The sequence below is a fragment of the Neomonachus schauinslandi genome, chromosome X, assembly GCF_002201575.2.
Source record: "Neomonachus schauinslandi chromosome X, ASM220157v2, whole genome shotgun sequence".
In the NCBI taxonomy this organism is placed as follows: Eukaryota; Metazoa; Chordata; class Mammalia; order Carnivora; family Phocidae; genus Neomonachus; species Neomonachus schauinslandi.
Window position 1 is genome coordinate 50775278 of NC_058419.1, and position 26761 is coordinate 50802038.

The 26761-nt window shown below is 35.2% G+C and overlaps 2 protein-coding genes across 2 annotated transcripts in view; one reads left to right on the forward strand and one right to left on the reverse strand.

Annotated features, from left to right (window-relative positions):
- Nucleotides 1-26761, reverse strand: part of DIAPH2 (diaphanous related formin 2) — a 979600-nt gene that overhangs the window by 399845 nt on the left and 552994 nt on the right. The window contains exon 22 of the mRNA XM_044911596.1: nucleotides 17024-17153. Coding sequence (XP_044767531.1) covers nucleotides 17024-17153 — 130 coding nt within the window. The remainder of the gene's footprint in view (nucleotides 1-17023; nucleotides 17154-26761) is intronic.
- On the forward strand, nucleotides 17786-18653 carry LOC110572073 (serine/arginine-rich splicing factor 10-like). The gene is made up of 2 exons (XM_044911888.1): nucleotides 17786-17820; nucleotides 17852-18653. Exons 1-2 carry the CDS (start codon nucleotides 17786-17788, stop codon nucleotides 18651-18653), a joined length of 837 nt encoding a protein of 278 aa, XP_044767823.1.

Sequence of the window (26761 nt, forward strand, 5' to 3'; positions counted from 1 at the left end):
TGTGCATTTCTTATATTACTGATGAGGTTGCACATTTTGGAATATGTTTCTCCTGAGAATGTCTTTTATTAATTTGCCTTTTATTAATCATCACTAATCATTTCTAATGAATTTCTAAGTAAGCTGGGGTATGAACTGATACAATAAATAGAAATGTTTGAGAGAATTCATTTTCCTCTAAAGATCATCTATTCAGTGTGGATTGTAATAGTAAAAGATAGATGGACAAACACAACTTAATTTAAAACATGTCCAAACTACCATGAAATAGATAACTGAAGAAAAGTGACATATTTAAAACAAGGGATACAAATGTGCAACTCAGAATACATTAAAAAAATCATTCACCATGATCAAGTAGAATTTATTCCTGGGATGCAAGGGTGGTTCAATATTTCCAAATCAATCAATATCATAAATCACATCAACAAGAGAAAGGATAAAAACCATAATCATTTTAATAGATATATAAAGAGCATTTAACAAAGTACAACATCCATTCATGATAAAAACCCTCAACACAGTAGGCTTAGAGGGCACATACCTCAACATAATAAAGGCTGTATATGAAAAAGCCACAATTACCATCATACTCAATGTTGAAAAATGGAGAGCTTTTCCACTAAGATCAGGAACAAGACAAAGATGTCCACTCTTAACACTTTTATTCGACATAGTCTGGGAAGTCCTAACATGGCAATCAGGCAGGAAAAATAAGAGGTATCCAATTTGGAAAGGAAGAAGTGAAACTTTCACTATTTGCAGATGTCATGATGCTATATAGATACTATATAAAGAAAACCATAAAGACTCCACCAAAAAACTACTAGAACTGATAAATGAATTCAGTAAGGTTGCAGGATACAAAACAAATATAGAGAAACCTGTTGTATTACTATACATTAAAAATGAAGTAGCAGAAATAGAAATTAAGAAAACATTCATATTTATGTTTGTACCAAAATAATAAAATACATAGGAACAAACTTAAGGAGATGAAAGACTTGTATTCTGCAAACTATACAACACTGATGAAAAAATTCAAGATGACACAAAAAAATGGAAAGATATTCCATGCTCATGGATTGCTAGAACAAATATTGTTAAAATGTCTATAACTACCCAAAGCAATCTACACATTTAATGGAATCCCTAATCCTTATGAAAACACCACCATCATTTTCCACAGAGCTAGAACAAACAATCCTAAAATTTGTATGGAACCACAAAAGACCCTGAATAGCCAAAGCAATCTTGAAAAAGAAGACCAAAGCTTGAGGAATCACAATCTCAGATTTCAAGATATACTACAAAGCTGTAGTGATCAAAACAGTATGGTAATGGTACAAAAATAGACACATAGATCAATGAATCAGAAGAGAGATCTCAGAAATAAACCCATGATTATATGGTCAACTAATCTTTGATGAAGGAGGCAAGAATATGCAATTGGAAAAAGTCTCTTCAACAAATGCTGCTGGGAAAACTGGACAGCTATATGCAAAATAATGAAACTGGACCACTCTCTTACACCATACACAAAAATAAACTCAAAGTGGACTAAGGACTTAAATTTGAGACCTGAAATCATAAAACTCCTAGAAGAGAACACAGACAGTAATTTCTCTGACACTGGCTATAGCAACATTTCTCTGGATATATCTTCTGAAGAGAGAGAAACAAAAGTAAAACTTTACTATAAAAACCTCTGCACAGCAAAGGAAACAATCAACACAACTAAAAGACAACCTACTGAATGGGAGAAAATATTTGCAAATGACATATCTGATAAAGGGGTAGTATCAAAAATATATAAGGCACTGATACAACTCAACACCCACAAAACAAATAAATCAATTAAAAAATGGGCAGAAGACATAAACAGACATTTCTCCATAGAAGACATCCAGATGGCCAACAGACACATGAAAAGATGCTCAACATTAATTATGATGAGGGAAATACAAATCCAAACCACAATGAGATATCATCTCACATCTGTCAGAATGGCTAAAATCAAAAACACAAGAAACAAGCATTGATGAGGATGTGGAGAAAAAGGAATCTTTGGGCACTGTTGGTGGGAATGCAAGCTGATGCAGTCACTGTGGAGTAAGGTATGGAGGCTCCTACCATCTGATCCAGTAATTTACCCAAAGCATATGAAAACACTAATTTAAAAAGATATCTGCACCCCTTTGCTTATAGCAGCATTATTTACAATAGCTAAATTATGTGTTCATCAATAGATGGAGTGTCCATCAATAGATGAATGTGTCCATCAACAGATGCTCAAGTGTCCATCAATAGATGAATGGATAAATAAGAAGTGGTATATATACCAAAATAGTGGAATATATATTCATATATATGTGTATATATACACATATATACACACACAAACACACACACACACACACACACAGTGGAATATTACTCAGCCATATAAAAGAATTAGATCTTGCCATTGGCAAGACCATGGATGAATCTAGAGAGTATAATAGGAAGTGAAAGAGAAAGAGAAATACCATATAATTTCAATTATATATGGAATTTAAGAAACAAATCAAAGAAAAAAGAGAAAGAAATAAATAAATGGACTCTTAACTATAGAGAACTAATTGATGGTTACCAGAGGGGACTTGGGTGGGGAGATGGGTGATACAGGTGATGGGGATTAAGAGTACACTTCTATTGATGGGCACTGAGTAAGGTATAAAATTGCTGAATCACTATATTGTACATTTAAAGCTAGTATAACACTGTATGTTAATTATACTGAAATTAAAATTCTTAAAAATGTGCAACTCAGAGACTGAAAGTACTTTTACTATTAGAGTTAAACATGTGCTTAGTTGATGACCATATCCCTCAAGAAGGGTGGGCAATGGAAATATTTATTCTTTGTTCATCATCACAGAGTGTGTTATTCCTCTCTAAGGACATGTAGAAGGAAAAAGCAAGTGAATGAAACCTTAAATCCTAACAATACCATTTTAATATATTTAACAGTTTACTATAGTTTTAGAGTAAACCAAGAGTATTTGTATGATTTCATTGGGTGTTTCTAGTTATAATAATTAATGTTCTATCAAAGTATAAAATTTACCAAGGTTCATGTTTTCTCAGTTTATCTTAAATTTATGAATAAAAAATTAATATTTTATATCTTTTTCAACAGTGTTCTTGCTATTACTGTCAATGTTGTTATATTGAAAAGAACAATGAATATAGAAGTATAGCCAAAATCTTAGCCCTTGTTAATTGTGTGACATTGAGCACTTTACTTAATCCTTCTGACACTCAGTCTCCTTTTGTATAAAACCATGGTTAATACATAACCTGGCTCTTAGTAAGCTATTTATAAATGGTAGTAGTTATTATTATCACTATTAGGTATAAGAAAAAAATGCATAATTAAGTGAAAAAGAAATAGCTAACATAAACATTAGCTACATATTGCTACAAATGCAAACAGGATCCATTTCTTTAAAATGCACATAAAAAATGCCTTATTATCATTTTTATTAGTTATTATAAGATTCAAAATTCATACCTTTTTAATTTTCCCCTAGACATTTACTATTAATTATTTAGAATATTCAGTTAAAACTATAAGCTTTTTCTTTTCTTCCATGTTTATACATACTTAGGACAAAGATATCCTAGGATATTGGAAATATTATAACTGATTCTTGAATTTGGAACAATGATTCTTCCATCAAAGCTTAGAGATATCATTTAAACTAAGATGAGCCTTTGCGATCATGTTTTTAGAGTCTTATTTCTAAAAGACTACAAGATGGAAAAAAGTAAAAAAAAATGTAAAGAAAATAAATTTAATGACATCATATATTATTTCAGAAAGCTTTGTCATTTAATGAGCAGATTTTGATCTTCACTTTAAAAATGGGACTAAACAAGTGTAAAAAAACCTGATCGAAATCATCTGGAATTGACATCTCCATGACAGCTTGAATAATAAACTATTTATTTATATATAATGCCTTTCTCCTCAGGCATTTCCACACTGAGTATCTAATTTTGTTAGCATAATCACCTTGAGGAATAAGTGGGCTAAATATGACCATGTGTTTTTTCAAATTAAGAAACATTATTGTATAAATGAGCAAATAGGCAACTGGTAGGTTAAATGACGAAACAATGATCCAAAAAGTAGGTAGAAACAAAGTTGAAACTCAGATACGTATCTCTTGATTCTCATCCTTGAACCTTGAACATATTATTTTGAGCATGTATTTCTTTCAGATATGACCTTATCAGAATCCTTTGCCACAAAGCTATTAGCTTCCAATAGGAGTCAGAGTTTTTTCCTTACTATTTCAGTGAATCTTCTAATAAAAATACCAACTCCATTCTGACTGTTTTACATGGAAATACTGTTAAGCAGTTTCGGTCATATAAAATTGGAACAAGTAAGTATTATATTTGCTGTTTACTAATTTACCTCATTAACATGTAAAATCCAAATTCCAGAAAAAGACCTCAGTTAAATTCAAGAAATCACAACAGCAGTATAGCCCCCTACAACGTGGTCCTTGTGTTCAAACCACATTTGAAATGTGTAAAAAGTGGAGGATAGAGGCACTGCTTAGGTACCTCTGATACAGTTCTTTACTCTACCCAAATCCCCAATCCCTAAATCCCTAAACCAGTCTCATCCTTATCGATGAATCCATCAAAAGGATTGGTAGTAGTTAAAACTGTAGTAATGGTAACCATGTTGATTAGCAGATTCCACCAATTTTTCCAATATTTCCTAGAGGTACAATGGAATTTCCACTCAGAGCACTAGCCACCTCTTCTTCTGACTCTGCTGTGGCAGCAGATAGCTGCTTCTTTCTTCATTTCTGTTAGTTTTCTCCCTTCTTTACTCTCCCCTCCTCACCTTGACAATACTACTTAACGTCAGTCCTTTAACCTCTTGCATTGAATATATCCTTGTGCTTCCTTTATTTCAGAGTCACTCAAATTACAATATTTGATGTATGAATATTCAATTTTTCACTAATGAGCTTGAATCCAGAATGAGATAAAACTGAGCAACATTCCCACATATCCTATTTCCTAACATTAAACCAAAGACACAGTGACAGCAATGATAGCAGTGACAGGTGCTTGGTGAAAATCTAAACTCAGAATGTGCTCATGACATGTTAAGATTCAATGATTTACAAGCTAGGGTAATATTGATAACAACTATGGAAAGATCACCCCGAATGTTTACATGGTATATAATATGCTCGGCGGGGGGGGATGGTTTAAATAAGAGAACCTACCTATCCACTCTAAAGACTAAAAGACACTTTGATAAAATCTTTAAGTGACAAATGACTTGCTGAAAAATAATTATTTACAATGACATCAAATCAACTCTGACAGCAAATATTTATACAATGCATGTGATCATTATAACTAGCACAAGGGAAAACATTGACCTTTTAGATTAACTGTAAGTTTTCTCACTTTTTGTAAGTCATTACACATTTTAAAAATTTGAATGACCAGCTTTCTAAAAATGTTTTGTTGAAGCATGCATACATTGTGCACATAGGTAACCAGATGAATGAATTTTCACAAAATAAACACCCATGTAACTAGGATCCAGAGCAACAAAGAGAACATGACCAGCACTCCAGAAGCCATCACATGCTTTCATCTAGTCATTAACTCATACCAAGAGTAACCATTATAATATTTCTAACACCATACATTTGTTTTGTTTTACATAGCCACTTTTAAAGAATACGTTTTAAAGACCTGGTTTTCCGATGCCTAAGCCACGCATTAGAAGAGAAGTAATTAAGATTAGAGCAGAGATCAATGAATTAGAAACAAGAAACACAGTAGATCAGATCAACGAAACTAGAAGCTGGTTCTTTGAAAGAATTGATAAGATCGATAAACCACTGGCCAGACTTACCCAAAAGAAAAGAGAAAGGACCCAAATTAATAAAATTATGAATGAAAGGGGAGAGATTATGACTAACACCAAGGAAATAGAAACAATTATTAGAAACTATTATCAACTATATGCCAATAAATTAAGCAAACTGGATGAAATGGATGCCTTTCTGGAAACGTATAAACTGCTAAGACTGGGGCGCCTGGGTGGCTCAGTTGGTTAAGCGACTGCCTTCAGCTCAGGTCATGATCCTGGAGTCCCGGGATCGAGTCCCACATCGGGCTTCCTGCTCGGCGGGGAGTCTGCTTCGTCCTCTGACCCTATCCCCTCTCAGGTGTTCTCTCTCTCTCATTCTCTCTCTCTCAAATAAATAAATAAAATCTTTAAAAAAAAAAAAAAAAAACTGCTAAGACTGAAACAGGAAGAAACTGACAACCTGAATAGGCCAATAACCAGTAACGAGATTGAAGCAGTGATCAAAAACCTCCCAAAAAACAAGAGTCCAGGGCTGGAAGGATTCCCTGGGGATTTCTACCAAACATTCAAAGAAATAATACCTATTCTACTGAAGCTGTTTCAAAAAAATAGAAACAGAAGGAAAGCTTCCAGACTCATTCTATGAGGCCAGCATTACCTTAATCCCCAAACCAGGCAAAGACCCCATCAAAAAGGAGAATTTTAGACCGATATCCCTGATGAATATGGATTCCAAAATTCTCAACAAAATCCTAGCTACTAGGATCCAACAATACATTAAAAGGATCATCTAGATGACCAAGTGGGATTTAACCCCGGGATGCAGGGGGGTTCAACATTTGCAAATCAATCAATGCGATAGAACACATTAATAAGAGGAGAGAGAACCATATGGTCCTCTCAACTGATGCAGAAAAAGCATTTGACAAAATACAGCATCCTTTCCTGATTAAAACTCTTCAGAGTATAAGGATAGAGGGAACATTCCTCAAGTTCATATAATCAATCTATGAAAAATGCACAGCGAATATCATCCTCAATGCAGAAAAGATGAGAGCCTTTCCCTTTAGAACAGGAACACGTCAAGGATGCCCACTCTTGCCACTATTGTACAACATAGTACTAGAAGTCCTAGCAACAGCAATCAGACAACAAAAAGAAATAAAAGGTATTCAAGTTGGCAAAGAAGAAGTCAAACTCTCTCTTTGCAGATGACATGATACTTTATGTGGAAAACCTGAAAGACTCCACCCCCAAATTACTAGAACACATACAGCAATTCAGTAATGTGGCAGGATACCAAATCAATGCACAGAAATCAGATGCTTTCTTACACACTAACAATGCAACTGTAGAAAGAAAAATTAGAGAATCGATTCTATACAATAGCACCAAAAATCATAAGATACCTCGGAATAAGCCTAACCAAAGAGGTAAAGGATCTATACTCTAGGAACGATAGCACACTCATTGAAGAAACTGAAGAAGACACAAAAAGATGGAATAACATTCCATGCTCATGGATCAGAAGAATAAACACTGTTAAAATGTCTATGCTACCCAGAGCAATCTATACCTTCAATGCCATCCTGATCAAAATTCCAATGACATTTTTCAAAGTGCTGGAACAAACAATCCTAAAATTTGTATGGAATTGGAAAAGACCCTGAATTGCCAAGGAAATGTTGAAAAAGAAAAACAAAGCTGGGGACATCACATTACCCGATTTCAAGCTACATTACAAAGCACTGATCACCAAGACAGCATGGTAGTGGCACAAAAACAAACATACAGACCAATGGAATAGAATAGAGAACCCAGATATGGACCCTCAACTCTGTGGTCAAATAATCTTTGACAAAGCAGGGAAAAACATGCAATGGAAAAAAGACAGTCTCTTCAATAAACAGTGCTGGGACAACTGGACAGCTATGTACAGAAGAATGAAACTCGACCATTCCCTAACACCATACACAAAGATAAACTCAAAGTGGATGAAAGACCTCAATGTGAGACAGGAATCCATCAAAATCCTAGAGCAGAACATAGGCAGTTACCTCTTTGACATCAGCCACAGCAACTTCTTTCAAGATACATCTCCAAAGGCTAGTGAAACAAAAGCAAAAATGAACTTTTGGGACTTCATCAAGATAAAAAGCTTCTGCACAGCAAAGGAAACAGTCAACAAAACAAAGAGGCAACCCACAGAATGGGAGAAGACATTTGCAAATGACACTACAAGGAGCTGATTTCCAAGATCTATAAAGAACTTCTCAAACTCAACACCCAAAAAACAAATAATCAAGTCAAAAAATGGGCAGAAGACATGAACAGACACTTCTTTGAAGAAGACAAACAAATGGCTAACAGACACACGAAAAAATGTTCATCATCATTAGCCATCAGGGAAATTCAAATCAAAACCACATTGAGAGGGCAGACAGGGCAGACAGCAAAGCCCCCACTGGGGCTTTACACCATTTGGAACAGCGAAAATTGACAAGGCAAGAAACAACAAATGTTGGAGAGCTTGTGGAGAAAGGGGAACCCTCTTACACTCTTGGTGGGAATGCAAGTTGGTACAGCCACTTTGGAAAATAGTGTGGAGGTGCCTCAAAAAATTAAAAATAGAGCTACCTTATGACCCAGCAATTGCACTCCCAAGTATTTACCCCAAAGACACAGATGTAGTGAAAAGAAGGGCCATATGCACCCCAATGTTCATAGCAGCAATGTCCGCAATAGCCAAACTGTGGAAAGAGCCGAGATGCCCTTCAACAGATGGATGGATAAAGAAGATGTGGTCTACATATACAATGGAATATGACTCAGCCATCAGAAAGTATGAATACCCAACTTTTACATCAACATGGATGGGACTGGAGGAGATTATGCTAAGCGGAATAAGTCAAGCAGAGAAAGTCAATTATCATATGGTTTCACTTATTTGGGGAACATAAGGAATAGCATGGAGGACATTAGGAGAAGGAAGGGAAAAATGAATGGGGGAAAATCAGAGGGGGAGACGGGGTGGGGATGTGTTAGCCTGGTGATGGGTATTAAGGAGGGCACATACTGCATTGAGCACTGGGTGTTATACGAAAACAATGAATCATGGATCACTACATCAAAAACTAATGATGTATTATATGGTGACTAACATAACATAATAAAATTAAATTAAATTAAAAAAAATAATGACCTGGTTTTCTACTTGTTGCTTAATGTGTGAGAAATTGAAAAGTAAATATCTACAAATATACTTTAGCTAATTTAAGTACCCAGAAAGTTTAACTATTGGGCTAAATAAAGATAGCAGCTAGGATCAGGTTGATGTTTAATAAACATTCAGAGCACTGAATTTACAACACCATTACCATGTTAGATTTTGCCCTGCAGACTAATGACATCACACTTTATTTCAGAAAGCATCATTCCAGGATGCATCCATAAACATGGAAACCTTTATATTGTAACGCAAGACAGTATAGGATCAAGTACCAAACTAAAAAGCTCACATAAGTACTAATGTAGAAGAGGTAAGTGAGAAACCACTGAAAGTCACAACAACTGGGAAAGCTTTATATGGAGGGGTGAGATTTAAGCTGGACCCTCAAAAAGATACACAAGGCTCACAAGGGCTGAGAGAAGGGGAGTGGCATTTCTGTTTGGAAAAAGAACAGGATCCTAGGCTCTGAGACATGAGGGACCAGGATGTGAGGCAGATAAGCTATGCACACAATTACTAACAGAAAAAGATTCTGGGATGTAAAAGCTAAGGTATCCTGACAAATGCATATGTGCCTAATGCCTACAAAAAATTGTTGACTTACACTGAAACATTTTACTCAAATCCAAATGGCAATGGTCTCTGCTTCCTTTCCCTACTACCTGAAGATATTAATTTTTTCAACATTTTCCTCTAGAAATGAACATTAGTTTATATATTATGAATTGAAAACACTGGTTGGTAATGACTAGATTACCGACCAGCAAAAAAACAAACAAACAAAAAAAAACCACATAAAAACAAACAAAAAAAATGACTTCTTTCCTAAATCCTTTTAACGTTTTAGGTTGAAAATTCATTTTCTATGCATATTTTGGACCTTTTATTGTTTCTTTTACTTTAAAGAAATTCACTGTTAAAAAAAATATGGGTGACTTGGTGTGAGTGAGTTAGGAAGAAAGAAATATAACTGGAAAATTTATAAATTTGATTCCTTAAAATTTAATATTCCTTTAAATCTTGTAATATATTTATGGTATCAGTATGATAGACTTTAATTCATTCAGTAAAAATTATTTGTTACTTTTACAGTATATATGAAAAAGTCCAAAGGAAACTAAACAATTTCAACTACTTTTATAAAACTGATGTAGTGGTATGATGTGTACTCAGGGTTTTTTTGGTTTGTTTTTTTAAAGACTTATTTATTTGACAGAGAGAGAGGGTGCCTGAGTTGGGGAGGGAGGCAGAGGAAGAGAATCTTCATGTCGACTTCCCACTGAGTGTGGAGCCTTATGTGGGGCCTGATCCCACAACCCATGAAATCATGACCTAAGCCAAAACCAAGAGTCGACGCCCAACCGAGTGAGCCACCCAGGCACCCCTGTACTCAGTTTTATATTTACATTGCTAACATTTAAGTAAGGTCAATTCTACAGATATTTTGTCAATTGGTATATTATCATTCTGTGCTTCTAAAAAGTTAGACTACAATTCAAAGTTTAAATCTGCTAGAAAATCCTACAATTTATTACTTTCTCACATCTTGGGTTTTATAAGTCACTGTATGTTAAATGCTCTAAAAACATAGGATTTTGTTCACTATCTCAAAGATTTTTCAATAAAACTAACACTAGACAATATGAAAGTGTTTTTTTTCCCTCAGGAATTAGAACAAGAGAGAGATGTTTTAGCAGCTAGTAAGATATAACATTGAGAAAGTTCGCTGCCATTAGTTCCTAATAGATTTTAATCCTTACTGTTCAACATAATCCTTTATGGTTTGATGGCCTCCATAAGTTTAGATCCCATCCGTTATTAGCTTGATAGTTTCCAATTTTAACTTTCTTTTTGAAAGAAGTAAAAATATAGACCAGGAAATATTGTTAATTTCTGGTGTCCTCTTTGTTCTAACTTATCTCCCCTTGTATTTATACTAAACAGTATTTTAGGGCTGCAGTTCTCTCTTTGTCAACTTCCCACAATGTCTTACTTTGAAATATGCCTGCTATACTACAATGATATACAGTGATTCCATTTAATAGACATCTATTGAGCATTTACTTCTCTCTGAGATGCTGTGCTAGCACTGAGACTGTAGGGACAAATCCAGAAGGTACAAAGAAAAATGAGCAATGGAATAAAAACTATGAATATGGTATGTACAATATTACTAATAAGGCTAAAGTGCTGCTGTGACACAGAGTAAGGAGAGGGTAATTCTGTCAAAGTGGGGCTGCAGAGACTGGACACCACTACAAAGAGGACGTGGCATTTACACTCCGGTAAATCTTTTATTTGGTTAGCATTTACTCCAATATGAGCATGAATCTCTGTTGTATATTTTAGACTACAAAGGAAGCAAAAGTGGAGCTGAAATATACGTAATGAAGTAACTCCAAAATCTGCAAACCTTCATCGATTCTCCAAACTAGTTGTGTGATCATGGACAATTCCTTCATCATTCTGGACCTCAGTTTCTTGAATTATAAAATAATGAATATGGACTAATTGCTATCTTGGGTCCCTTTTAGCAGGGATGAGATGATGTCTAAAGCTTCTGCCAGCTCTGGAATTTTGGAAAATATTTTGGCTTTTTCTTGTTGTTGTTCCCCCAACTTTTTTACTCTGCTATTATTTTAGATTTTTCTTTTCCTTTCTTTTTTTTTTAAATGATTTTTCTTTGTTAAAGATTTTATTTATTCAGGGCGCCTGGGTGGCTCAGTTGGTTGGGCGACTGCCTTCGGCTCAGGTCATGATCCTGGAGTCCCGGGATCGAGTCCCGCATCGGGCTCCCTGCTCGGCAGGGAGTCTGCTTCTCCCTCTGACTCTTCTCCCTCTCATGCTCTCTGTCTCTCATTCTCTCTCTCTCAAATAAATAAATAAAATCTTAAAAAAAAAAAAAGATTTTATTTATTCATTTGACAGAGAGAGAGAGAGAGCACAAGCAGGGGGAGCAGCAGAGGCAGAGGGAGAAGCAGGCTCCCCGCTTAGCAGGGAGCCCGATGTGGGGCTCAATCCCAGGACCCTGGGATCATGACCTGAGCCCAAGGCAGATGCCCAACTGACTGAGCCACCCCGGTGCCCCCTTTTTATTTTCCCTACAACATTTCTTCTAGTCTGAACTTTTTATAAAGAAGTCAGAGTAGATAAATAGCTAATCAGAGTTACTAATATGACATGGAAAGATGGCAGATATCAAAAGGTATTGTTGGTCATGAAAATTTATAATTGATTTAATTCATAAGAAATTAACACTTTTTATAGGAAACTTGACAGCTTTTATTTTGTAGGATGGCACTAATTTAACTGAAGTGAAACCCATTTCATATTTATGTGAAACCTTAGGATTAATAGTGCTTTCAAATACATTAATATAATTTTTCCATGTTGAGTGGAATAGTTTTAATTAAACTTTACTAACTCTTTTGGTTTAATCCCTGCAGCCAACCTATAAAACAACAGAGGTTTTAAATCAAACTGTAAAAATCCGTAAAGCTCAAAGTTAAAGTGATAGTCACAGTGGTAGGGAAAACAATAAAGAAATTTATAAAATATGTCTCGTAAACCAGCAATGCTTTATACTATATCTATATATCTATTATATATATAATTATGCACACAAAATAAACACACACACAATCTTTAAAACTAATCATCAGGGGAGAGGTAATTTGGTTTATCAAAAGTATTCTAGGGGTACCTGGGTGGCTTAGTCAGTTAAGAGTCTTCCTTCGGTTCAGGTCATGATCCCAGAGTCCTGGGATCGAGCTCCGCATCGGGCTCCCTGCTCAGCAGGGAGTCTGCCTCTCCCTCTCCCCTTCCCCACTGCCTGTGCTCTCTGTCACTCTCGCTCTCAAATAAAAAAATAAAATCTTTTACAAAAAGTATTTTAAATATTTTAAAGGCATCAGAGTTTCTATAGCAACCATTTTTTTTTCTCTCTAAAGGCTCATTGGTATGTCAAATGTAAATGAGACGACCTGCAGATTTTTAATTTAATCTAAAATAAAATGACCAGAGCAATATTATTTTATTAATTTCACTTGTAATAAAATTACACTGTAGTGTTTGATGCTGAACTTCATAAGGGATATGAGAATGTCTATTTAGAAGAAAGTTAGGTACTCTACTACTCCCTTACCCTGCCTGCTTGCCTCCCTGCTCCTGGTAAAACCTAAATAGATAAATAAGTGAAACAAAACCAAAACAAAACCATTGTATCATTCTTTAGGCAATGCTTCATGAACTTTTCTCACCCAAGTACTCCAAATGAAGAGAAGATTGAACACACACCCTTAGGGATCTATTGCAAGTGTGAAATTTCTTTGAAGCCATCTGTTTTATTTTTAAAAATTCATGTGGATTTTGAATTCTTTCATAATATATATGTTCTAATGTGAAAATGATGTTTTCCCCCAATATCTTTAACAGAGCTCTAAGAAGATAGGCTAAGTTTTACCATAGTTTTGCATATTCAAAGATACACACAATTTTAGAAGCTTAGCTAAAGAATAAACATGATTATAAAATAAATTTTTCCACAGATCACACATATTTCCTACCTTCAGTTTTCCTTTCACTTTAAGGCATTTTTTTTGTCAGTTAGAGGCCTATAACTCTACTACTCAACTGAAATAAATTTAATTGCTATACCAGAAGAAAAGATCTCTATGTTATCAAAATTGATACTTGGGTTCCAAAAATCCAAAAACATAGAAAAAAGCTATGAATAGTCATACAATTGTTCTCTAAGTATAAGTTATAGGGGCACCTGGGTCGCTCAGTCGGTTAAGCACCTGACTCTTGATTTCAGCTCATGTCATGATCTCAGGGTCATGAGATCGAGCCTTGTGTCAAGCTCCACGCTCAGCGTGGAATCGGCTTGAGATTCTCTCTCCCTCTGCCCCTTCCCCCACTCTCTCTTTCACTCTCTCTCTCTCTCAAATAAATGAATAAATCTCAAAAAAATATGAACTTCTATAATTCAATCATTAACTTAATTAGTTTCATCTTATCAATATCCCTCTAGTTTGAAAAGAAAGGTACTTTTTGTATTTTTGAAGGTGAACATTTCACATCAAGACAGTCCATCATCAAACAAAATTTATTATATAGTATTGATCTATATGTATTTTTGCTGGTTGACTATATACATGCTATGTGCAGTACTAGGGGTAACAGAATGTGATTCAAACAAGACTGAACTGTATATTACGCTAATAAGACAAGTTAGACTCAAATATCAAGGAAAAGTATTTAACTATAAATAAGAGGTAACTGGCTTGACCTTTCACCCTGTTTCGTTTTTTTCCCCTGTAGACTAAATTCCAGAGTATTTCTTCCTGGGGCTCTAGTAGCAAAACATTTTTAAAAAATGGATTCTGAACAGGGATTTTACAAGTGATAGTCAGTTGTCTTAGAGGACAGGGCTGGTGAGATTTCTAGGCATGGGATGCAGCATGAAATCATACAGAGACAGGACTATCAGAAAGGAATAAAACGGCTCAAGAGAATATATGTCTCGGCACACTGAAATGAGACCTAGGAGGAAATGAAAGAGAGATGCAAGCAGGTGGAATGCGCTTAAGAATTTGAGTTGAGACTGAATTTCATAGGGAAAGAAAAAGAACTAGACAAAATAACTTGAGAGTGGGTATTGCTGTGGCCCTAACAGTGAGACAGTAAGATGATTTCTGGCAACAGTCTTTTGAAAACACTGGCAAGAAGAATACAGAAAAGCAGAAATAATCAAAATGTAACTGAGAGATTTTGCTCTTGACATAGATAGGGAGAAAGAAGTTGGTGATAGTGTAAAATAAAAATATGAAAGTATTGGGCGCCTGGGTGGCTCAGTCGGTTGAGCGTCTGCTTTCGGCTCAGGTCATGATCCCGGGGTCCTGGGATCGAGTCCCACGTCGGGCTCCCTGCTCTGCGGGGAGCCTGTTTCTCCCTCTCCCACTCCCCCTGCTTGTGTTCCCTCTCTTGCTGTATCTCTCTCTGTTAAATAAATAAATAAAATCTTAAAAAAAAAAAATATGAAAGTATTTACCAAAAGCCCAGACACAGGAAACAAATAGAACTGGATATAATACATAGCTAGCTGAGATTATAGGAACCATAGGTACCCTTTTGATTATTCCCTTCTAACAAGACAATAGCAGCAACTACAATATTCATAGTAGTATATCAATATTATGACTACTACTACTATACAGATAGTGGTATAGCAACAGCTACATACTCACTATGTGCCAAGCCTTTTATTGAATGCTTTAAACATGTCAACTCATGTGATCTTGTTACTATCATTCCCATTTTACAGATGAGGAAACAAAAACTTGGAAGTTTAAATTACTAGCTCAAGGTTATAGAACCAAGAAGTTATATAGCTAGGAATAGAACTTTATAATACCTAACTCAGAAGGCTGTCCACTATAAGCTGACTTCATCAATAGCAATAGTGGCTAAGAGTGTGTATGAAATTATATAGACATAGATATATAATATGGAAATATAGATAAGCTAGTATTTAGACTTAAAATTCAAAGCTGATGTAAGCTTCATTCTACATTTCATTACAGTTGTTCCAGATTATTTTGACTAAAAATGTTTATCAGATATATTCATGTAAAGTATCCTCAATGTAAGAATTGAAAATTTAAAAATTAGGAATTAAAAATCATCATAAAATTGACAGATCATTTTATTTAAACATATTCTTGATAGAACTCTCAAAATCTTTCTGAAATTGAATCTACGTATTAAACAAATAAAACTTAGAAAAAAATTCCGCTAAAGGGCAATTAAAAAGTAGTGATAGCACTGAAATGATCTAATAATTGTCTTTATTTGTGACATTTCTCATATTTCCAATTACAAATTTTCCATTTCTCTATAACTCTAAGGACTTTCAGTAAGGACTCAAAAGCATATACCTTTTCCAAGTTTCTTACAAGCCTTATAAACCTGTTAGTGTTCATTAAAGGGGAGAAACTGCATGTCTATAAAACCCAGAATACTGTTTGTATAATAATGTTCAGTGGTGAGGGCACCTGGGTGGCTCAGTCGGTTAAGCTTCTGACTCTTGGTTTCATCTAAGGTCATGATCTTAGCCCTGCGTTGGGCTCTGGACTCAGTGTGGAGTCTGCTTAAGACTCTCTCTCTCTCTCCCTCTCCCTCTGCCCCTCTCCCCCAAATAAATAAATAAAATCTTTAAAAAAAAATAATATTGTTCAATGGTCATCTCCGCTGGTCTGGTATTATCAGTCAAACCCTCAATGTATTTCTTTAATTTAATCCAGTGTGTCTCATTTTGTGGTTCCAGGACCAGAATAACAATAGGAGACGGAGTATGTCTCCATAGTACTATTATTTTCTTTATTAAAAAAAAAAAAACCTGTAAGATATGATGTAAAATCATACTCACTATAAGTATAGCAGCAGCTCTTTGGCAATTGCTTTTCTACAGAACTTCTATATCTTGGCTCTTCGATTTAACAACACACATTTGTGACTACAGTCATATTTACTAATATGTAATTAATGTGGAATAATAGAACATTTAGAAAATTTGTAAGCAAGAACTCACAATCATTTTGATATCATCAAAAGCCCATGGTATACTTCCCTTGTAAACAATATATATTTAAGTATTTATGAAATGAATGAATGAACATACTATCAGATCAGAGATGTGAAAGCGTCAATAACCTAGCAATGTTAAAAGATAAAGTAAGTAAAAACTAGGTCATTAAATGTGCTACACTATCAAATATAAGCTAATGGAAACGATCTTCCTGCTTTTCAAATATCAGTAAACAGAAAAATTAATGTTTATTTAATCTTACCACTTAAAATATAATAGTCTCAAATAGTTACTAATCAATTACCTTTGCTTGCACTTTCTACATGTTCCAGCTCTTCAGGAAATTTCAGGATATCCCGGTATTTTTCCTCACAAATTTCAGCAATAAAATGCAAGAGGGTTGTTTTTTGATCTGCTGACTTAGTATCTCTGATCTGGAATGAAATAACAGTATTTTTAGTATATTTTGGGTAATGTAAATATAGACTTTATTCTTAAACAAGTGAAATAAATGGATGAACTCAATTTATTATAACTAAATTTTTTTTAAAGATTTTATTTATTTATTTATTTGAGAGAGAGAATGAGACAGAGAGAGAGAGCATGAGAGGGGGCAGGATCAGAGGGAGAAGCAGACTCCCCGCCGAGCAAGGAGCCCGATGCGGGACTGGATCCCGGGACTCCAGGATCATGACCCGAGCCGAAGGCAGCCGCCCAACCGAGCCACCCAGGCGCCCTATAACTAAATTTTTTTAAAAAGTTAGGGGTGCCTCGGTGGCTCAGCTGGTTAAGTGTCTGACTCTTGGTTTTGGCTCAGGTCATGGTCTCAGAATCATGAGATGGAGCCCCGCGATAGGCTCTGTGCTGTGTGGAGTCCACCTGAGATTCTCTCCCTTTCCCTCTGCCCCTCCCCCTGCTCATGCTCTCTCCCTTGCTCTCTAAAATAAATAACAGATAAAATCTTTAACAAAAAAAATTTTTTTTAAGTTAGGGGTAGCTTTCTAATGGGGTCTAGCAACAATGCTCTAGATTTTAAAAGGAACACCATTATTTTAAAATGCAAAAGATGGGTCTGAGGATCCGGCGCCGGATCCGCAGACGGTTTACTGAGCCCATTAGTACCCCTGCCGAGACTCACGTTGCCGTCGTGTCCCACTACCTGCACCCCCCCCAACACGTCTCTGTTCGTAAGGAACGTGGCCGACGACACCAGGTCCGAAGATTTACGAAGAGAATTTGGTCGTTATGGTCCTATAGTTGATGTGTATGTTCTACTTGATTTCTATACGCGCCGTCCAAGAGGATTTGCTTATGTTCAATTTGAGGATGTCCGTGATGCCAAAGACGCTTTACATAATTTGGACAGAAAATGGATTTGTGGACGCCAAATTGAAATACAGTTTGCACAGGGGGATCGGAAGACTCCAAATCAAATGAAAGCCAAGGAAGGGAGGAATGTATACAGCTCTTCACGCTATGATGATTATGACAGATACAGACGTTCTAGAAGCCGGAGTTATGAAAGAAGATCAAGAAGCCGATCCTTTGATTACAACTATAGAAGATCTTATAGTCCTAGAAACAGTAGACCAGCTGGAAGACCACGGCGTAGCAGAAGCCATTCCGACAATGATAGATTCAAACACCGAAATCGATCTTTTTCAAGATCTAAATCCAATTCAAGATCACGGTTCAAGTCCCAGCCCAAGAAAGAAATGAAGGCTAAATCACATTCTAGGTCTGCATCTCACACCAAAACTAGAGGCACCTCTAAAACAGATTCCAAAACACATTATAAGTCTGGCTCAAGATATGAAAAGGAATCAAGGAAAAAAGAACCACCTAGATCCAAATCTCAGTCAAGATCACAATCTAGGTCTAGGTCAAAATCTAGATCAAGGTTTTGGACTAGTCCTAAGTCCAGTGGCCACTGATAGTATAAACCTTGATATTTTTAGTCATGTATCATTCATTTACTCATAGTTTGGTTTACTTAAATTATCAGGAATACAATATTGCAATGATGCTTAAAAAACACTTGTCAGTTTTCCCTGTACCAGGCAAATGGTTATAATTAAAATGATATGCTGTTGAGAAGCCACTCTTAAGAGTCCAGTTTGTTTAATGTTATGGGCAGCTACCAATTTGTGGTGTCTGTATATTTTTGTAAAGATTCTCATTTTTTATGCTTGAAGTATTGGTGAAAAGATGTTGGTTGACCATAATTTGCAACATTGTCTTATTAAAAATAAACTTTCATATCCATATTTGGTAGAACTGTTAACTAGAAATGTAGCTTGCTAATAAGATAGAATGATACAAAAGTGAAGTTGTAGCCACAGTACAACACTGACTGATCAGACACATTTAGGTTCAGGGTGGACCTTTTTGTCTTGTTAAGATGTCTAGGCCCGTGATAATAGTTAATTTATAACAGAGCATGGAATAGTTCTTTTGTTAACCCCACTATCGTGGGGAATGATGCCAACTGGGTTAAGTAAGATTTGGGGAAAGATTGAGTTTTTGACTGAAACATGGAGCCTTCACTGTTTCTTTCTGGTTTCTTTGAAGATTTGGAACATATAAACATCAGAAGAACTCACCTTAAAATTTGAGCAGGTCAATGATGGCAGAAATAATTTTAAGGGGAAAAAAAATGCTCTCATGTAGTTACTCTCAACTTTAAGGAGCAAAGTTGGTCATATTGCTTAGTTTTCTTACTGCTGTTAAAAAGCAGCAAGAGTAAACTGTTTCAAGTAGATTTTGTTTATGCATATGCATAGTGTAAAAGAACTGAATTTTGATGCTTGTAACACTCAGTCTGTGCATTTGTATCAAAATTTGCCTACCACTTTATGAAGGAGGCTTGTTCTTCACACCTCAGCTTATTTCAGGTGAGGCAAGTTGAAAGAGAACACTCCCATTCTAGCTGATTCTGTGGTGCCATGAAATTTAAAATATTTTGAAAAAAGATTAATTAGGAGTCACATCTCTGAGTTTGATTATCAATGTACAGTACCTGGCAGTACCTGACTAAAAAAGAAAACAAGACCCTAACCATTTATAATTTCTAGCATTTCTCTGAGAGATCGTTTGGGGGGAGCAATAAAAGGGAAACATCCAATCTCATTTCAGAATAAAAGCTAGCATCTTTAAAATTTTTAGATTGCTTGCTTACAGGTATAAGTAAGAAATATTGTGGGGAAATGATTCCTTTTAGAGGATTACTTTTTTTCAATTTTGGTTTTAGTAGGCCTTGCCTGTAGAACAAAAGATGGTTTTTAAATACTGTTTGTGGAATGTGTTTAAAGGATTGATTCTAGAACCTTTGTATATTTGATAGTATTTCTAACTTTCATTTCTTTACTGTTTGCAGTTAATATTCATGTTCTGCTATGCAATCATTTATATGCACGTTTCTTTAATTTTTTAGATTTTCGGGGATGTATAGTTTAAACAACAAAAAGTCTATTTAAAACTGTAGCAGTAGTTTGCAGTTCTAGCAAAGAGGAAAGTTGTGGGGTTAAACTTTGTATTTTCTTTCTTATAGAAGCTTCTAAAAAGGTACTTTTATATGTTCTTTTTAACAAATATTGTGTACAACCTTTAAAGCATCAATGTTTGGATCAAAACAAGACCCAGTTTATTTTCTGCTTGCTGTAAATTAAGCAAACATGCTATAATAAAAACAAAATGAAGGAAATAATGAAAAAAAAATTTAAAAAAATAAAATGCAAAAGATGACCAAAACCAGCAAAAGTTTAAATTTTAATATATAAATTTAAAAATATCTAATTATGGCAAAATGAACTATCCTCTGAGAAAAGAGCATGAATTTAAGTATTGATAATTACAGTCAAAGTTAATGTGTCCTTATGTTATCAGCATTTGTTCTTTGCTTTATCACCAAAATATATTCTTGGAAACTATATTTGCTTGTGAGGTTATATTTATTTGTAGCCATTATTGATGCAAATTAATGTAAAAAAATACATTTTACCCTCCTTGTATGGGCCATCAATAAGAAAAGCTGAAAAGTTCTTATGCTGATTTACAAACAGAATCTGACCACACAATTGTGATGACAATTTTTTTTCTGCTTATATATGGTATTTCCTTTTCAGAGATACTTTTAGAAAAGAGATGCTATAGTTAGAATGATAAAAATCTTTAAAAGTATAGGACAAAAAAAAATCTATGATGAAAATCTGTTTTCTTTAATATAACATTCATATTAGACTAAGCTGCAAAAGAAATCAAGGATTTACCTACAAACTAAGGATAAATAAGGAATAAAGTACCAAGTTTTCTCATTGTATTGGGTGTTTTAATTCTATAATCCTTAGACTATGGGTTTGCCCATTGATATGCATACTGATTTGGGGTTTTTAGGTTTAAGGATTACTCTGTTTAGAATAAATTCCTCCCAGACAGGTTTATGGAAAGGCTTTGGAAGGTACTCAGGTAATTAACAGAATATTTAATACCTACTGTTTTAGTGGCAAAGGAAAAAAAATCACATTTAATCAATCAGACCCATACTGAATCTGTTTTGTACTATACCTTTTTAACAATTATTTATGTCCCCAGGATATGGAGAACCTAAAGGAAATACAGTCTTAAGGCTCAATACAAACAACCACAGGAGGCATGATGTTGATGGTTCAGGTGGTCACAAGGTCACAGTGATTTCTTTTAGAATTTCTGGGATTACTTTATCCCACGTAGGTGAAATATTTAAAATTTTGCATTATCTTGCTGATCCGCCTAATACTTTCAAGTACTACAAGGTTAAAATTTTGGGCGCCTGGGTGGCTCAGTCGTTAAGCTTCTGCCTTTGGCTCAGGTCATGATCCCAGAGTCCTGGGATCAAGCCCCACAGTGGGCTCCCTGCTCCGCAGGAAGCCTGCTTCTCCCTCTCCCACTACCCCTGCTTGTGTTCCCTCTCTTGCTGTCTCTCTCTCTGTCAAAAAATAAATAAATAAATCTTTAAAAAAAAAAAAAGAGGTTATCCATGAATGAAGAAGAATGACTAGAATGAAGGAAGATGGTGCAGTTGAGGGTCAGGTTGTTTTGTTTGTTCAGTAAGAGAGTTGGAGAGAAATCTTGAAATAACATTGTAACACCCCTTCCCATCTTCCTATCCTCTCCCAACACTTTGAGATTGTAGTATGAGAGAATAAAATCCCGGCATTTGAGAGAGTCCTGAGGAAATCCTACTGCATGGGAGACGATGATTGCAAATGACATATCTGATAAAGGGTTAGTATGTAAAATATATAAAAAACTAGGGATGTCTGGGTGGCTCAATTGTTAAGCATCTGCCTTTGGCTCAGGTCATGATCCCAGGGTCCTGGGATCGAGTCCCACATCGGGCTCCCTCCTCGGCGGGAAGCCTGCTCTCCCTCTCCCACTCCCGCTGCTTGTATTCCTGCTCTCGCTATCTCTGTCTCTGTCAAATAAATAAATAAAATCTTAAAAAAAAATGACACAATTTAAGGACAAGCTATAAGAACAAACAGCAACAACACCTCAAGGGCAATTTGTGTTAAGTAAGGCCTGTTGCTCTAGAGGAATCAATGGGAGGTTCACGTTCCTAAAGAGATGTCTTTACCTGGGATTACAGGGTTACATGTTTACAAAGTGCATCATTTTCAGAGTATGCTGGATATTACAATTTATAAGAAAATTCATGTTTTCTTTTTTTCTTACAAATTACCTGAATTCCTAAATCCTAAAAACATTAGATGTTTAGGAAAAATTGAAGGTACATCTTCCTGAAGGAAAGGGAATTAAACTGTATTTTATAAACTCTGTAGAGATTATACAGACATACACACACCACGACCACCACTAATAACAACAACAAAACCCTACCTAATTTTTCAGGACACCAAATTGTAAAAATATATATATTTTAAATATTTTACATGCACATGGCCAATACTGGAAAGGAAAACACAAAAATAGAAAAATAGCATTATGCTCATATGTCAAATTTATGGGTGATTTAAAAATCAGCTTTTGGCATGCATACTTATGAATGCTTACTTTTAGAAACAGTCTTTAATTGATAAATATTTATTCAGAATCAGGTCCATTAATTTAATTCCTGTTAAGAAATTTAGTAGAGTCAATGGTTACATTCCAAATAGATAAATGAAGCATAACATTTCAGCTAAATAAATATCCTGGTATCTTTGTTAAAATCAGAGAGTTACAGACAGAGCATGGGTATGCTTTAAAAAAAAAAAAAAACAAAACTGAAATATTTCTTTCAACGCATGGGCAAACATGGACAAGTGCCTCTTTTGTCAAGCTGAGGAATATCTTAGTCGGTATGGAAGACAAACTGTTAAATCTGTATTGCAATATTTATTTTTTAAATAACTTCACACAGAGAGTCTATTTTAAGGTTACAAACTGGCAGGGAATAATTGTGACAAATATGTGGTCTTTTTAATTTTTCTCTCTATATATGACCCCTAGACCAATCATTTTAAAATAAATATATACTATTAAAATACAGGGGGAAATAATTTTTGACTAATTATATTTACTTTGAATTACCATGTCTTCAGCCTTTCTTACTGCATCTACACCATTCACACATTAGGCACTGTCTCTCTCTCAGGACCTATTGTGTTGTTCAATGTCAACACAGAAGGCAACTAAGAACATTCACCTTTATCAGTTCTAAAGGTTAATGGCATTTATCCAATAATTTGCTCTTCCAAGTATACTAGTTGGATATATACATCTCTTGGGGTAATACAAAAGTAATCTGAGTATGTGTAAAACCACTTCCAAAGTGTTTGAGTTATTTTATTAAGAAATAAAATTGATTTCCATTTGATATCTGGTTAACTTGAAATTATGTGAATTTTATATTAACATCAAATATTCCATTAATACTTGTCCAGATTGCCTAAGTCTCAGTAGTGGCTATACTGTCAACATTTCAAGGTTTGCTTCCATCAGGAGGCAAGTGCCTTTTGGCAACCCTGCCTATGCTTTCCGTGTCTCCCTCTCACCAGCCACAGTTAGGCAGAGGTATGAGATAGATACACGACTTCTCTTTGTAAGATACAAAAGGATGAAAAAAATACCCTACATTCTTATGTCCTGCATGTATTTCCACATAATAAAAACACAAACAGCAGTTCCAGAAATTGGAAATATTTGAAAGAGCTAAAAATGTTTTATAATATTTTAAGCTATTATCAACTAATGATAACAATAAAAATAAGATAGAGCAATCCACTATATTCACTGATAAAGCACCATCATTTAATAAACCATAGAGTGATTTTAATTATAATCATCTGCCCAAAAAATGTCACACATAAAGATTAATAACTGAATTTATACTAATTGTATCTACCTATTCTTTAATAAATTTCTGAAATGGTACATGAATATAAAATATCTTTAACAGAACAACACCTATATCTACAGCAAGTTCTGACAGTTTATTTTTCTAATAAATATGAAGGCTGTATTATGAAAGATAATATTTACATTTGACATTTCCAATACATTTCCAACATTATAACTTAGGCAGATAGCAAAATACCTGAATAACTAATTGCCATGTAAAATATATTTTTTTCAAATACTTTCATTCAAGCCTGAAAATCTAGTTTTGCCCTGTCTTTGAAATTAGGTGGTTCTGAGCACACAGAAGCCAGCACACAGCCAGAGAGCCTGAAACAACATTTTAATCACCTCGTCAGTCACACTCAATCTTTTTTTGAAGGACCCCTTCTGTAGGTAATTTTCCCCTCTGCTGAGATTTAAGCCTATTTCTTCTTGCTCCATCCTCAGTGGGAACTGAAAATAACTGGTCACTATCCTCTGTATAACCACACTTCAAAGAGGGAAAGCTCCCTTCTCATGTGTCCTGTTCTTTAAACCAAACAATTTTAGTAAATTTAACCTCTCCACACAGATCTTAGTTTTCAAATGTTTAATTCTGAAAAGATAATAGAATCCACTCAAAGTTTCCATTACAAAGTCTCCCTGCATCTACTAGAAAAGCATACAAACTTCTTGGTTTTGCATATACAGCCCTTTGTGAGCTGGCCCTTGCCTACTTTTCTAACGTGTCCCCTGATGCTTTCTGATGTATGCCCAACTCTTTGGTCTGATTACAAATGCATGAACATACCATGTAATGTCATGCCATCGTGCCTTTCCACATCTTGTTCTCTCTCTCGACTCCCCCTCCATCTTTCCCTTTTTGTTCGATCTGCCATGTGAATACCTACTAATATCAAGATCACTCAACTATCACCTCCTATCTGAAGACTTTTCTTAGTAATAATTAATGTCTTTTTTAAGCCATGTTCCTTCACTATAAACATTTTAGCACAGTAGTTTTTTTTAAGATTTTATTTATTTATTTATTTGAGAGAGTGAGAGAGAGAGAGGGCACAAGTGGCGGGACACAGAGGAAGAGAAAGAGGGAGAAGCAGGCTCCCAGCTGAGCAGGGAGCCCAATGTGGGGGCTCGATCCCAGGACCCTGAGATCATGACCTAAGCCAAAGGCAGACACTTAATTGACTGAGCCACCAGCTTTTCTAGGCAATATGAGGTTTTTTTTTTCAAGGTTAGAGACCCTGTTTTCCAAATATTTTTCATCTACAGTACTTAGGAGAATGCTAAAACATACTAGGTAGGCAATAAATGTTTCTGAATTAAGATTTTTCTCCACATAAGTTCTCACTTGCATGGACTTTAAGAGTAATACTTCTAAATTGAACTCTATTCGTGTGTGTGTATGTATGTGTGTGTACATACCCATACATATACAGAAAGTTGACTACAAAGCCCAAACATTTCCAAGACACCATATTTGTTGAGAGTTAGGCGGGAGTGAATGCCAGAATCAAATTATATTGTGTTGCTCATGAAATGAAGCAACATATGCTTCTAAGGGGAGGCAGGTCAGGAGCAAAGCAAATATGAATGTAGAAGTACATTCAGTACTCCACTGTGGGTAGGGACTGTGCTGAACAATAAGGATCAGAGATAAATGATGCATGTATCTTCAAAGCTTCAGGGAGGTCAGAACTTAGGAAAAAAACACAAAATTATACAGAAAAGAGATGACATAGGAGAGTATGGTGGCAAATCTCAAATAATTGCAAAATTAATTGGACAACTAGGATATATATAAAAAAGGCAAAGAAAACAAATTTAAGACATACTGCAAAGATAAATAGTATTAAGTCACTGAAAAAATATTTGGAATGAGGCAAGGGGAAAAATCAAAAGTTTTAAAATCTGGTTATTAAAAGAATGGATGTATCATGTTGGTAACAAAGAAGGTAATGACTCTCGAATGAGTTGGCTTTAGGAAGGAGGTGAAAGCTCATTTTTTAAACATAAGTGGTAACTATGTGGAGATAATCTATGAGAAGGTAGACTGGCATTCCATTTTATCTACTTCATTTTATTGTATATGATTCAACCCACATATGCTTCTTAAAGCTGCATATGACCATGTCACTCTCTTCCTTCAACATATCCAGTGCCTCTTTACAACTTATATAATAAAGTTCAAATTTCTAATCAGAATAGTTACTGAGCACAGACTTTGGATTCAGACAGAAACGGGTTTGAACCTTGATTCAACGATTCACTAGTTGTGTGACCTTGGGCAAGTTACTTAAACACTCTAAGCCTCAGGTTTTTCATCTATAAAATAGGCATTAGATAAGAACTTATGATCACAGAGTTGCAGAATTGAGTAAGATACCATATTATCATGACAATGATCATTAAACAGATTAAAAGTGATGAGAGTCTACTTTAGCTTCTCTTCTTCCCAAAGAGTAAGTTATTACCATAACCTGAAAGTCCCTCAGTGATCTGGCCCCACTACCACCATGATTGTGTCTCTAGCTATTATTCCTTGCCACTCCCCTCGACCATGCTTGCTTCCTAGCTCCCTGAATTCACCAGGCATGTGTCTTACTCAGAGCCATTGCTGATGTTTTTTATCTGATTGGAAGGTTTCAATTTTACTCATCAACAT

Excerpts from the sequence above, each read along its gene's own strand:
- LOC110572073 (XM_044911888.1), top strand. The coding sequence starts at position 17,786 with ATGGGTCTGAGGATCCGGCGCCGGATCCGCAGACG. Across the intron at positions 17,821-17,851 it reads CGGCGCCGGATCCGCAGACG|ACTCACGTTGCCGTCGTGTC; the intron begins GTTTACTGAGCC and ends ACCCCTGCCGAG.